The following is a 16274-nucleotide window of genomic DNA, read 5'->3' as shown; positions in this document are numbered from 1 at the left end:
TCACTTTTGTGCAGCTTTTTTCTTTCTCTTAACCGCTGCGATCTTTGCCATATGCACTGTACATTACACTCAAGACAAGCCATGCCTCGAAGATGGAAGGAAGTTACTAGGAATCGACTGAGGAGGCAACTTCTCTGTGAGCAAGCCAAGATATATAAAGAATTGTTGAGCCAATTATGGTGATGATGCTCATACAGAGTAAAATCATCAAAATCACCATTTTGGTCATCTTCATTACAATTAGACCATCATTCAACTTGTGTTTGACATATTTTCTATACTCTTAACACCAAATATTGTAATTTAACTCTAATCAATATTCTGAGCATTCGGAATCTAAGAATGTTTAAGAAAAATGTAAAAAATTGTAAGAAATGCACAAGATAACATATATGCAACAATTATATTTTTTGCAAAATGTAACATATATAGCATAAATATATATTTAATCTGTAACAGATTCTTTTTTTTTATTTCAATTAACGTGTCTCGGCTGCTGCGGCCATTGACACAGGGAACTTTATTACAATAACCATAAATAATTAAGTTAAATTTACAGTAGATTGTATACTTTACAATATTTGAGGAACTCTATCACATTACACATTTTGTTTTTAGAGTTTAAAATATTACACAAATTTCCATGGATACCATATTTGGTTCGTCCTGCTGCGTAGTGGTTGCATTCTACAAGTAAGTGCTGTACATTTAGTCGAGTGTTGCAGTGTTGGCAGTTTGGAGGTTCTTTAGGAACCATCAAGTATCCATAGGTTAGTGCCCAATTCTGAGCCTTCTGATGATGGTCTTCGGTTTTCTTTCCATTTTTACCAGTCTAGGTCCTAAAATTCTTGGTTGGATGGACTTTAACTGGGTGGTGCACTTGCTCCACTGATTTTGCCACATGGAAGTAGGTAACTGTTTGATTTTGTTATATGTCTTGAAACAACTGGATATTTTCATCTGTAAGGTCAGAACAACGTGCTTCCTTTGCTGCGTGGTCAGCATTCTCGTTCCCTTTGATACCAACATGTGAAGGATTAAATATAATCGAAACTGAAGTATTTGATTTAGCAAGTGCTGTACATTTTTCATGGATTTTATTAACTATTGGATTTGGTGTATACATTTTTCTTATCGAATTTATGGATGATAATGAGTCTGTGCAGATTGCTAAATTTTTGGTACCCTGCATTGGAACCTCTACAGCTTTGAGTATAGCGTAGAGTTCAGCTGTGAAAATACTAGTCATCTTGGGGAGTCTACACATGGCTAGTGTATTATTTTATTTTTTGATAGATATCTGCGACCAGAATGGACTTAGAATAATGAATGGATATTTCCAGCATAGAAATATTCATAAATATACGTGGACTCAGGAAACACGCAACTTAAAACCAATTATAGACTATGTCATTCTTAAACAAAAAAGTCGACTGAAAACAACAGATGTGAGAGCATGTAGAGGACCAATTTGCGGCAGTGACCACTATCTCCTACGTTCAGATGTTTCATTTCCACCGAAAATAGAAAAAGAAACGCAGCAAGGTAATAATTCAAATGAACAGCTCCAAGAAGTACGATACAATTTGAATAGTTTACACCAAGAAAGTGTTAAAAAGCTATATAAACGTAGACTGGAAGAAAAACTAATTGAAACGGAAGATAATACCAGAAATGTGAATCAGTCATACGAAAACATCAAAGAATGTATACACGCCGCTGCTTTAGAAGCACTAGGGCGATATGAAAAAACCGTAAATTGAAAACCGTATTGGTGGGATCAAGATATTTCGCAGGAAATAACAAAGAAAAGAGAATTGTATCAAAAATATCTGAACACAAAAAACGTAGAAGACAGAATACATTATAAAAGAATGCAAGCGAGGGTCAGGAGAAAAATATGTCAAAAGAAAAACGAACTCTGGACAAAAAAGTGTACCATGCTAAATACATACATAGGTGGAATCCAAAGTTCAGAAAGTTGGAAACTATTAAAAAATTTAAGAAACGACAGAAAGAAAGGCATTATTCAGTCCATATCACCACAAACTTGGGAAAGATACTTTGAAGATTTACTAACAGAGACAAGAGAGCCCTTCAAACAGATACAATCCAACGGTATACAAAGCGTCAGGTTGATAGGATCAACAATCAGAGTAAATGAGAGAGAAGTCGAAACCATATATAAACAGTTGAAGAATGGCAAATCACCGGGCCCAGGAGATATAGCTCCGGAACTCATCAAATATGGATCTAAAGTTTAAATTAAGCGGCTAAGACAACTTTTCCAGCAATGCTTGAATAACCATGAAATACCTAAAGAATGGAAAGAGTCACATCTGAGCACTATCCACAAAAAGGGAGATAAATCAAAACCTGAAAACTATAGAGGAATTGCAGTCACTAGTAGTATCAGCAGAATATATGGAAAACTGATTAAAAATCGAATAGAAGCAGAATACCAAAATATGGAAGCCGAAGAACAGGCTGGTTTTCGCGCAAGTCGATCTACAATAGATCATGTTTTCTCCATTACTCAGATAATTGAAAAGAAAGTTGCTCGTGGCCAAGAAGTCCATCTGATGTTTGTAGATCTTAGAAAAGCGTATGATAGTGTCCCGCTGGTTAAATTATGGGAGGCACTGGAGAAAACAAATGTAAATATAGAATTGGTTGAAGCCGTAAAAACGTTGTACTACCAACAAACAACAAGAATTAAAACGGGAAATCTCATAACATCTGGATTCACAGTAACTAAAGGACTAAGGCAAGGATGCTGTATCTCACCAACACTATTCAATATATACCTCGAAGCAGCACTCAACAAATGGAAGAAAAAATGTACGAATATGGGCATACCACTAACGGACTCAACTTTGTACACGCTGTGCTTTGCGGATGACCAGGTGATCATCGCACAGGACTCTGAAGATCTTAGTTACATGATGCGAAAACTATTAGAAGAGTTTACAGAGTGGGGCCTAGAAGTGAATATGGAAAAAACTGAATACATGAGTATCGGAGGAGACCAACATAGCCTCCGGGTAGAGGAAAATCAAGAAATAAAATTATGTGAAGATTACAAATACCTGGGAGGAAAGATCACTCAAGACGGAAAATTAGATGCAGCTATTAAGGAACGAAATATACAGGGGAGGAAAGGCATACCCTTACTAAACAGCGTACTGTGGGATAAAAATATTTCTAAGGAGAATAAAAAAAGAATACATAACACTATAATAAAAAGCATCACAACATATGGATGCGAAGTTTGGCCCCTAAAAGACAGAACAGAGAAAATGCTTAGAGCAACAGAAATGGACTTCTGGCGCCGTTCAGCGGGAATATCTAGACGCGACAGAATAACAAACGAGAGAGTCCGAGAAATCATGGGGGTTACACATACTATTGTTGACGACATCAGGACGAAACAACTCAGCTGGTACGGACACGTAAGGAGAATGCCGGAGAATAAAATACCAAGACGAATCCTCGAATGGCAACCAAGAGGAAGGCGCAGACCAGGAAGACCTAGAAGAAGTTGGAGAAAAGGAGTTGATAGAGAAATCAGGGACAGAGAACTCGAGGCCGATCTATGGAATGACAGAACGAGATGGAGATTGGAAATCGGAAGACGTCGAAGAACGTTGTAAATCGATATAATATATATAACAGCACATCCAACACTTTCTTCGTCTTTAGATGCATCTGTGAAAAAACAGATTCTTAAAATTAAATAAAAAATTAATTATGAGGGTTTAAAAATACTTCTTCTTCTTTTTTTTATATAGACATTACTCTGTATGATTTTCAATGTGCCTCCAGTAAGTTGTCATTCCATTTTTTCGTGGTCTTCCCACTGATCGTCTTCCTATTGGGGAACCGTCTCTCGCCGTCCTTACTACTATATTTGCTGTAAATCGGCTTAAGTGGTCGTTCCATTCTACTCTTCTGCTTTTCACCCAGTTATTAATGTTTTCCACCTTGCATCTTCTTCGTATATCTGCAATTCTAACTCTATCCCACATCATCTCGCAATGTTTTCATCTCTTGTGTTTCGAGCATTCTTTTTGTCGTTTCTGTATCAGGTCGTGTTTCTGCCGCGTATGTAATTATTGGTCTGATGACTGTTTTGTAAATTCTGCCTTTCACTTCTTTCTTCGTTTAAAAATTATTGTATTCAAAATAAATTATATTTACCTTACCTATCCATAAAGTGTTGTTAGGTACACTACATTTTGCTATTATTTCCAAATTATCTTACAAAATATGTCAAAACTAGTTCCTGCTATTATGCACCTTAGTGGGTCGCCATATAGTTCTTTACTTTGGTGTTAAATATTGTCATAAATACAGGGTGTCCCGGAAAATAGTGCGTTCCTTAAAGTTATAGGTAGAAGGCACCATGTAGACCAAAAAACTCTTATAACATTTTTTTCTAAATGCAACCGTTTGACCAAAAAATTAAAATGTATTTTGGTAGGCAAAGTTAAATCTGACAACTCTGTGCGATACGCAAATTTAAGCATAGACAGTCCCATGTAAATTAATAGATAGAAGATAGATAGTAAACAGACAGTTTTAAAGAATCCTGTTTAGTGCCAATGCCGAAAATGTTTTCGAATGGTGAGTGTATTACCTATTATGTTATTACCTATGAATGGTGTTTGTGAAAGGTTACTTGAAACATCTATTCGGTATAATAATTATTTTCAAGTAAGTACAACTTAGTTATTTCAGTTCACAAGTAAACAAATTACTGAGACATTATCTGGTGTATTTAAGTTCCACTGTAAACTGTTAAAACTATGTAATTCAGTTAAAGCCCTCAGCAATACTCAGCATTCAACCCATTTAAACCTTACTAAATACATAATACTAGTTCAGTTAAAAAATGTGTTTTTATGTTAAAAGATGTGTAATTCGTTTAAAATTATGCAATAGGTATTTCAATACATTTCAAAAGAAAATAATTTTAGTAAACAAATAGAAAATACATAAGTACCTATTACCTACTATTAGGTTGGAATATTTTAAATACTGTTAATCACAATCACAAACGAGTTCTTATTATGTTATTATTCCGTAGTGCGTACGATGTTGCCAGTTTATTAAAATTTCCAAACATTAAAATCAGGTATATGGAAAACAATGTTAACTTTTTTTTGGAAACGGTTAACTTTAGAAAAAAATGGTATAGGACTTTTTTGTTCCAAATTGTGTATTCTCTCCATACCTTAAAGGAACGCACTATTTTCTGGGACACCCTGTATATGTATAACTCAGATTCTAAAATAGAGTGAAAGTGTAATGGAGATATTTAAATACAGATTCGTAGAAAGTCTTAAAATTGGCTAAGGCTACGGCTCCACGGGCGAGAAATTGACGCTAGCAGTAGCCGTAAAACGAACTTAAGGTTTCGCGGAACGTAATAGGAATAGCCGAACTGTACCGACTACAGGACTTGTGCGTAGTCGTTTCAGTTCGGCTATTCCTATTCCGTTCCGTGGAACCTTAAGTTCGTTTTACGGCTACTGCTAGCGTCAATTTCTCGCCCGTGGAGCCGTTCGCTAAGGCTCCACGGGCAACACGTTAGCAGTAGCCGTCAAACGAACTTAAGGTTCCGCGGAACGGAATAGGAATAGTCGAACTGAACCGACTACGCACAAGGCACAAGTCCTGTAGTCGTTTCAGTTCGGCTATTCCTATTCCGTTCCGTGGAACCTTAAGTTCGTTTTACGGCTACTGCTAGCGTCAATTTCTCGCCCGTTGAGCCGTTCGCTAAGGCTCCACGGGTAACACGTTAGCAGTAGCCGTTAAACGAACTTAAGGTTCCGCGGAACGGAATAGGGCTAGCCGAACTAAACCGACTACAGGACTTGTGCCTTGTGCGTAGTCGGTTCAGTTCGACTATTCCTATTCCGTTCCGCGGAACCTTAAGTTCGTTTTACGGCTACTTCTAGCTTAAATTTGTCGCCCGTGGAGCCTTAGCCTCATAGAAGGAAGAAAAATCGGTATATCTTTTATCATGGAATACGAATATTAGAGCGAGAAAAAAACTACGCACACCACTGCTTAATAAATTGATATTAACCAATTGTTACATTTCTTTTTTCATCTACACTAACGTAAGTAGGCCACGTTACTGCATTAATTTTTTATTGTAGGGACAATCGATAATACATTTATACATATTTGAAATAATAAACATTTGTTTCTGTATTTCAATCTAAAAGGTTGAACATGTAATGGTGGACGATACGAATCATAAGCTCGATTATATAGCCATATATAGAGAGATATTTATTACACGAGCACTCAGTTATTCGTAATGTATGTTGCTTTTTTATAGTGAATTTCTTGTTAAATTACTATCAGAGACTTAATGCTTTTCCAAATGGTAGTTCATTTTTCTATAAATAATATGCACCTATACATACCCTTTTTACTACAAAATCACGCTTACATCAGTCAAGATTACAATATGACTTTTCATCATGGTCATATTTCTTCTATAGAAGTCTTCTTCTAAGTTAGGTCAGAAGGTAAATAGCGTTATCCGTCAGAAATCAGCAGCATTGCCGAAACATTAGAATATTATGACTTTTCATCATTGCCATATTTCTTGTACAGTGTGAAGCTAGATACAGTTGAATTCATGATTATTTTAGAGAGCAGGGTACTAGTGTAGTTTTTAAATATATAGTATGTATTTCGATTCGTTTCTTCTATTCAATCCTGCTGTTTCCTTAATTTTTTTCTCTAGGCTTAATACATCCTACGTTTTCTGAAGATATTTTCCTTCAAAGTCCAAGATTTAGAAGAGACAGGATTACCAAATAACGTATTAGGGAAACAATGGGAATCAAACGAACAATCACCGATGACTTATTGACAAAACAACTGATCTCGTTCAGACATATACAAAGAATGGATGAACAACGAATATTAAAAGAAATACTAAAATGGTAACCAGGATGAAAAAGAAAACGAGGTAGACGGAGAAAAAGTTGGAGCGAAGGAATAAACAAAGAGCTGAGAAAAACAAACATAAAAGAGGACCTATAGAACAATGGAACAAGCGGACAAAAACGGCGGAGAACGTTGTAAACTACATGTAGTGGTAATAAGTTTGTCTTTTCTCTTTTATCCTTTTTCCGATATCATTGTAAATAATTCTTTGTTTGTGTTGTTTTGATCTTATTATGAATGTCTTATAATCGTATTATTGTCTGGTTTGGTTCAGCATATTTATTATGTTGGCGCTATTCTAGTTATCTTTCTTTCTTATTGGCTGTTTTAACACCTCCTTGCGTGGAGGCAACTCGAATAAAATCAAAAGGCAAACGTCTCTCTGTATATATTTCTATTAGACTTGCGACATCCAATATTGGACATAGGCCTCCCCTTCGCTCCTCCATCTTTCTCTATCCTGAGCCATGTGCATCCATTTTGAACCTGCTTGGTGTTTTAGGTCATCTACCCATCTCATCTGTCGTCTTCCTCTCTTTCGTTTATATGTCCAGGTCTGTACATATTTATTAACCGCAATAATTTTCTGTTACTTTTTTTTTGTACTACCGAATTAATCGGGTCCTTAGAAGTTTCTACTTACATCAGTAATGAATTCTATGAACCAATCGTAACAAAATGTACCGTCATACTTAAAGATGATCGCCATAAAGAAAGATGCGTTACCTTCAGCACGTAACTAAAAGCAGTGCTGCCAGCAGATTCAAATAATCAAAATATCGTACGATCACCAGGTCTGATATCTATGCTCTGAGAGACTCTATATGTGAGGTTTATAGATTAAATTCACAACATCCTACAGCAATGCTCCAGAAAGTTTAGGAGTATTCTTCTTTACGTGCCATCTCCGCGACGAAGGTTGGCAATCATCATTGCTATTTTCACTTTAGATACTACAGCCCGAAAGAGTTCAGTTGAGCTGCATTCAAACCATTCTCTGAGATTTCTCAACCGGGACATTTTTCTCCTACCTATGCTGCGCTTTTCTTGAATCGTTCCCTGCATAATTAATTTTAGGAGTACATATCTGTCACCACGTGGTATAAGACCCAAGCATTGAAGTTTTTCTTATTTTGATGGAATCCAGTATCTCCCTGCTGTTCTGTATTCTCATTTGTACTTCCTCATTGGTTATTCTGTCTGTCCAGGAGATTCTCAGCATTCTTCGATACGTCCACATCTCAAATGCTTCCAATCTATTGAGACATTGCTTATTGAAAGTCCATGTCTCCACACCATACAAAAGAACAGAAAATACATAATATTTTAGTACTTCCTTTCTAATATTTAGGCTGAGGTCTCTACTACATAATATTTGTTTTATATTAGTGAATGCAGTTCTAGCCTTTTATATTTTAATTCGGATTTCATTGGTATAATCGTTTGTTTCACTAATGTTTGTCCCGAAATAGTTATAATTCTGAACTCGTTCTATCATCTTATTATTTACGTGTAGATTTATGTTTCTAATGTTTTTCTTTGATATAACCATGAACTTCGTTTTCTTTATGTTTAGTGACAGACCAAATTCTTCACTCGTTGCAACAACCTTATCTAAAATTCTTTGTAGATCTGTAATAGTTTCTGCTATTAGTATTGTGTCATCGGCGTATCTAATTTCACATATGGATAGGCCATTTATTTTTATGCCTGCTACTTCATCTTCTAATGCTTTTTTGAATATTTCTTCTGAGTATGTATTAAACAGTGATGGCGACAAGACACAGCCCTGTCTAACGCCTCTTTTGATTTTTATTTTATAGGTGTTTAAGTTATTTATTTTTATGACAGCTTCTTGTTCATAATAGAGATTATTTATTATTCTTATATCCCGTGTGTCGATGTTCTTTGTTCTCAATAGTTTTATTAACGGATTATGTTTCACCGTATCGAATGCCTTGTTATATTCTAGAAAGCAGACATAGATGTCCTGGTTTACATCTAAACATATCTGTATTAGCACATTTACTGCAAATAATGCTTCTCTGATTCCTTGAGTATTTCTAAATCCGAACTGAGTTTGTCCAATGTCTTGTTCTAACTTTTTGTATATTCTACGATGAATAATTTTTAGAAATACTTTGAGTATGTGGCACATTAGACTGATGGTTCGGTGTTGGCAACATTGTCTGGCGTTTCTCTTTTTCGGTATAGTCACGAATGTTGGTAGAAGCCATTCTTTAGGTAATATACCTGTTCTGTATATGATATTAAATAATTCGACAATTACATGTATATTGCAGTCGGCTATAAGTTGCAATATTTCTGTCGGTATTTCGTGCGGTCCTACAGCTTTCCCAGTTTTCAGTTCTTTAATGGTGTGTTTTACTTCACTTTGTATTATTTCTGGTCCAGTCTCTTCAACGAAATAATCGTTATCTGTTGTGGCTCGGTTGTCGTTAAACAGCTGTTCTATATAGTTTGTCCATACCATCAATTTGTTTTCTGTATCCATTACTATGTCTCCCTTTTCATCAACTAGTATATTTTGTTTGTATTCTGGTTTTCTAGTTAATTCTTTTATTTTCCTGTGTACATTAAAGCTGTCATGTTAATTTTGTAGCGTTTCTATTTCACCACATTTTTCTTTTAGCCAATTTTCTTTTGCTATGCGAATTTGTCGGCGTATTTCGTTTTATGTTTGCTGATATAACGATTTATTTTTGTCCTTATATACTCTTCTTTTGTTCATTAAATTTAGTATTTCGTCTGTCATCCAATCTTTTTTCTTTTATTTGGTTCAATTAAGTCAGCCTTTATTTTTTCCCAGTTTTTGTTGATATTTTCTTCATTGTATTCCCCTTCAATTTGTACGGTGCTTAGACGTTCGTTAATTCTTTCTTTGATATTTTCTCTGATTTCTGGATTTCGTAGTGCACTTATATCAGTTCTTTCTTCTTTTGCTGTTTTTTCTATTCTTTTCATTTTACTTTTTATGTGAGCTACTAACATTTTAATGTTTATGTTAGCCCGATTGCACCAACAGATCTTAATCCTAAGTCGAGAATATCATAAGAATTAATAATATAATATAATTATAATATATTACAATAAGAATACCATAATATAATAATAGATATAATTGATAATAAGGTAAGAATCTAAAATTATGGTGCAACATAAGAGATACCCTAGAGTATACATAGAGTATAGAGTGCAACATAAGTGAGGCCCTATCTATAAGTAGAGCTTAGCTAAGCTGGAGGTTAAGATCTGTTGGTGCAACCAGGCATTAAGAGATTATGATTAGATGATATATCTGCTCCAGGTTGTGTTTTGATTGCTGTACTCGTAATACTATTCCGATATCTTTCTTTGATTTCTTATTATCTGGTGTTCATTACCTCTTGGCGATTTCCACGTGTACAAACGTCTATTAGGTAATTGTTTAGGAGTATAAAACAATTTATTTGTTCTTTTTCTACTTCTCGTAGCACTACAACGCGGGGTAGGTCCTGGCTGACTGCACAACTCGCTTCCATCTCGAACAGTCGTCCATAATATTTGTGTCAGTTGATAGCTCCATTGTTCTTAAATCTAATTATATATCATCTCTCTGACGAAGGGCCTTCTTACTGTCCGGGCTTCCTCCCAGATTAACTTGGCAAGCCAGTTATTATGGAGTCTTTGAACATAGCCACTCCATCTTAGATATTTGGATTTAATCTTTTTGACTAGGTCGCTGCTGTCCCTATGCATGTTTGACCTAAACAATTTATTTGAAAGATGTGAGATAAATTTAAAACATATTAATTTCATTTATCGTTTGTTTTTTTACCTTTTGTTAGTTTGTTGCTTTCTATTTATATATTATGATTACTAAATAGTCCCAAACAACACGAATAGGCCACGACACATTAATAGGTAATAGATCAGTAATAACCCCAATCCTATAAAATAAGCTCGGGATCGATATCAGGAAATTAGACATTACTAGCAACAGGAAATAGTAACAGATATATATATATATATATATATATATATATATATATATATATATATATATATATATATATATATATATATATATAAACTGTATTTTAGTATTAATAGAACAAGGATTTACATTGTTTGGTGAGTGTTTAATAAATTGGAGCCCTTCGATAAGAGATCAACAATTTCATTCTTTGGGGGAAAATAGTTTGGAGTGATGGCACTATTAAATATAGCTATATGAAATTTCTATTATAAAGTATGATATGACTCTGAAGCTATTTTTTGAAGCGTTGTACTTTTTAAATAAGTCGTCTTCCCATTGGGGAGGCTTCTTTCGCCGTCCTTATTACTCTATTTGTTGTCTTGCGGTTATGTGGTCGTTCCGTTCTAGTCTCTTGAATTTTACCCAGTTATGAATGTAATGTTGTCTACCTTGCATCTCAGTAATGTATCTGTACTTCTAGCTCTCTTTTCGAAGGGTTTTATCTATGCTGTTTCTAAAATTTTTTTGTCCTCTCTGTATCATCGTGTTTGTGCCGCCTATGTCATTATTGCTCTGATGACTGTTTTGTATATTCTGTCTTTCAGGCCCGGCCCTAGGGATTTTGCCGCCTTGGGCAAGATCGGCGACCACCGCCCCAAAAAACTCAAATATTTTATGTTCATGTCGTTTCAAATTTCACTATGGCTCTTAATTTGGTGAAATCTATCACTTAATGCATTAACGGTTTTGTCTATAATTTTTAAATAGAAATCAACTTTATATCGTGTCTCTTGATCTAGGTCCATACTTTCACCTTCAGTCTCATCGCTAAATTGCCTTTTCACTTTTCTCTTTCTTGCTATTACTGTGTCTCCGATTTTCGGGTTCTCAATTTCTAACTCTTTTGCGTCTGTCAAATAGCCCTGGAATTTTAAATCACTTCCATGAGATTTTAAATTGATACACTCCCATATCAACAATCTGCAGTGATTTACTGACTACGTTGATGTGAAGTAAAATGTCATGCCATATTACCACAGAGCAAAGAAAAGTAAAATAACGGATTTGATTTGCCAAACAGCTTGCCCCATGAGCAACTATTTTATCGTTATTATTGACACTGATTTCTACAAGAGCATCGTAGATTTCTTTAATTTGGTATCTGATGGAAGTAATTGCATCAATTCTACTTTCCCATATAGTTTCGGACAAATTCTTTAACGTTAGGGTAGGCTAGAAATATGATTTTTCAGTATAGCCCAAAGATGAATAGATGCTGAGAAAAAATTGTAAATTTTTGTCACCAAGGAAAAGGAAGAAACTGCAAATTGAGAGGCTTTAACAGCAACGTTCACGACTATGAATGTGAATAGCTAGAACATTGTACAAAAAATGCTCTAGGATTCATTTTCAAAATTATGTTTTGAACTGCCAAGTTCTTCCCTTTCATGTTTGCAAATTATCATATTCTTGTCCTCTCATATCTTCCAAATGTATTCCCAGTTCATTCAGTTTTTGCAAAATATCTTCTGTAAATCACAAGCCTGTGGATTCAGGTACAGGTACAAATCAAATATCTGCAATTTTAACACTTTGTGAACATTAACCTATATCGACAAAACGTACAACAATAGTTATCTGTTCAATTCCAGAAATATCAGGTGTACAATCTAAAAATCTTATGCCATAATACTTTGCTAATTTGAGAAAGTTTTTAATTTTGATTTGGTCATGGAGGAGCTGAATAGTTTCGGTTTGAATGCGTTTTCTCAAGTAGTAACGCTGCTTGTTACTACCATTCGTTGTTCTTCTAATGTGCTTTTGTAAAACAAAATTAAGTTTTCTAAAGAGCTCAACAAGCTTTAAAAAGTTACCTTTGTTGTGATGACAAATTTTATCAGAATCGCCCCTCACTATTCTGATCCCACTATTCTTATGCGATGAAGAAGAAGGCGGCATTGTCTATCTCCCGTCGAATGAACCTTTGCAATTGTTATTGTTTCACTTATTTAATTCTCGTTTTTACAGTTGCGTATTTACTGCTTTTGTTCATAATATTGATTTTTTATAATAATAAAAAACGAATTTATTATTTCTTCAATATCAAAAACTGGCTGTCCTCTAAAATTTTCCGCCCCAAAATTTGCCGCCCTGGGCACCCGCCCAGTTCGCCCACCCCTGGGGCCGGGCCTGCTGTCTTTCTTGCCTTGTCCGATATTTTTATTTCTCCACCAATATAAATATAGAAAAGAAAATCAGTATATTATTATACATAATCGTAATTCTGGGTTTACGAATTTTGTGTGTCCAGCAGTGGTCAATATTTGAAAGTTGAATGTAAGTCACTCCTTCGTTGAAGTTTTAAAAAATCTTGTTTTGGCTCTTCGTTTTTTCTCTAATGTCTCTACAAGGCAATTATAAATATAACATGTTAAAGGAATCAACAACTATATTAAGGAGCCAATAGAGGTAATAGATAATAAAATATAGGACCCCTTTTGTCCAGTAACATTTTGTTAGTAAAATTCTGTGCATTAGAATTGAAAGTCACTTTCACTTTGCTTTGCAGTAGATCAAAATTAGTGCTATTAATTTGTACAAAATAACTTTAGATGCCTTTAAAATCATCAAATGATGTTGCAGCTTTATGATTTTAAAGAAAGTGGTAAAGCATGATTTGTATTCTATTTTACAGTAACAAGTAACATAATCGACGTTAAGTTGTTTTGTATTGAAATAATAAATAATTAAGGACTGCAGCTTTTTTGTTCTGTGGTACTATTTTAATGAAAAAACAGGACAGCCGCCATTTTGATATGATTTTGTTAGGAAAAGAACCTTATAATCAGAACTTAACATTATAAAAATAATATAAAACTTAAATTAAAAAGCAGGTAATCATCTTCGGAACATGAAGAATTGTCTTCGTTAACAGCAAATTTTTTTTTTTTTGTTTTTAAAGATTTATAGTAGGAATAGTAAATAGAAGGTATCTATTCTAGCAATTCCATTAGGTGTTATATCTTGAACTATCAGTTGGAATTGATTTTTCATTATTTATTTGGTCCAATGTCTTTGGTAGGAGACCATCGAGAGAATTTCTCATTTTCCTTTAAAATTGACAGATTTAAAATTTTCCTGGGAAAATGTTTTATAAAGCATAATGCCAGGGTGGCCTCTTTCGACTTTCAAGTGCACAATTTTAGAGCATAGAAAGGGTTCATTGTCTGTGATCCTTTTCCGACTCACAAACGGACTTGTCGATTATTTGCCCATTTTTTCAAAGTTAAAAAGTCACTTGTTTTTAGCTCATAAACAATAAGCGGTTTTAAAGAACTGCAGGTCCTTATAAACTGGGCCCATTCATGAGGTACAGAAATACTCATAATACCTAGGCAGTCTTTTCTTCTTCCTCTCAATAAGTGCATGCATATTGTGTCTGCTTCGTTGTGTGTATGCCCCTTGAGTAAATATTTATGATGAATTTTAACTACTGAGGTGTTATGGACATATGGATATAAAATGAAAAAAAATTCGGTTTTGGCCCGAGCAGTTATCTGACCAAAATGCTACCTTTTCTGTTGTAGAAGGTAAATTTTTTAACCACATTATTACAGCGGAAGCTATCTCGTTGCAGGAATTAACAACCAAGATCTGAAAATATTAGAAACCATTACTGGAATCAGACTGCAAACCTCAGAGTTGACGGTGAACTCACCGAATATGTCAAAATCATGCGTGGAATGAGGCAATGCTGCATTTTGTCCCCCCTAATTTTCAATCTTTACTCTGAAAGAATATTTATTGAAGCTTTGCACGAAACTGAAAAAGGTATTCTACTAAACGGTTACCGGCTAAATAATATCAGGTATGCAGATGACACCATAGTATTTGCGGACAACCTAGAAGACCTACAAGTCATCATGTACAAAATCACGTATTACAGTCAACAATATGGACTCAGTATAAACGTAAAGAAAACAAAACTTATGATCGTCAGCAAGAAAAAGGTAAGAGAAGGTCAACTCTATATCAACCAAACCCCTGTAGAAAGAGTGAGGCACTACAACTACCTCGGCACCATAATAAATGAAGAATGGACCAACAACCAAGAAATCAAAGCGCGCATCGGAAAAGCCAGATCATTATTCAACCGTATGGGGGCGTTTTTCAAGAGCCACGACCTTTCTCTTGGTATAAAAGTAAGAATGCTCAGATGTTACGTCTTCTCTGTACTTTTTTATGGTGTTGAATCATGGACCTTGAACGAGGATATGTGCTTAAAATTGGAAGTATTTGAGATGTGGCTATATCGGAGAATTCTTAAAATCCCATGGACTGATCGGGTCACAAATTAGGAGGTTCTTAGAAGAATGGGGAAGAACCGAGAAGTACTAACCACCATCAAATCTCGAAAGTTGGAATACTTTGGACATATTATGCGAAATGAATCCAGATATGCCCTGCTACAAGTCATCCTGCAAGGAAAAATATTTGGAAAGCGAGGTTCAGGAAGAAGAAGAACATCCTGGTTAAAGAACCTCAGGACTTGGTTCAACACAACATCTGTGCAGCTTTTTCGCGTTGCTGCAGATAAAGTGAAGATTGCCATGATGATCGCCAACATTCGTCACGGATAGGCACATCAAGAAGAAGAAGATATGAAGCATGAACCTTCGGCAGTACTATCATTATAGACGGTAAGATTAAATTTCCATAACTGCTTCAAATAAAACGATTTCCATTAGTTAACATAGGTGTGGGGAGGAATTCTTGCAAATCCATCATTGCTATAACTTCTTTTAAATTCTGTTTGCATCTTATCGTATCCTACCTTTTTAACTTGTATCTGTTTTCTGCGTCATTCAAGTGATCTGCCTTTTTCTTTAAAAGATCTTTAACTTCATTAGTATCTGCCTCTTTTCGCTTATTATCAAAACTGTCACAGGTGTCACATGTATCAATGTTAGGGGGCTTGAAATGAAGATTGAACCTGGTAGAAAAAATTTCCCGCTACATACTTTTCTTTACAAGTTCTTTTGCATACTCCTCGTTAATCCGCTCTAAATATAATTTGTACATTATTGTTACGTTTACCTAGTTCTGACACTCGGTTGCCAATAGAGATTGGACTACCGTCTTTTTAAGAACCAGTGTGCCATGAAAAAAAAACCGGTGTATGGTCCTTTATATGAGCATTTTTCAGTGCGTCACAGTTTTTCGATTTCTCTCTAACGCATTAAATTGTATGTGACAGAAAAAAACGCACGTCGTTGATTACATTTCATCGGTGATATTATTAACATTTAATCTAGTTGTCAAT

The 16274-nt window shown here is 35.0% G+C and overlaps 1 protein-coding gene across 1 annotated transcript; it reads right to left on the bottom strand.

The window, feature by feature from the left end:
- Nucleotides 1-928: 928 nt before the first annotated feature.
- LOC126880743 (uncharacterized) lies at nt 929-1249 on the bottom strand. Its single transcript, XM_050644790.1, has one exon. The coding sequence runs from the start codon at nt 1247-1249 to the stop codon at nt 929-931; it is 321 nt and encodes a 106-aa protein (XP_050500747.1).
- Nucleotides 1250-16274: the final 15025 nt, after the last annotated feature.

This window comes from Diabrotica virgifera, chromosome 2 (genome assembly GCF_917563875.1).
Source record: "Diabrotica virgifera virgifera chromosome 2, PGI_DIABVI_V3a".
Classification (NCBI taxonomy): Eukaryota; Metazoa; Arthropoda; class Insecta; order Coleoptera; family Chrysomelidae; genus Diabrotica; species Diabrotica virgifera.
This window is presented reverse-complemented; position numbering and strand designations above follow the sequence as displayed.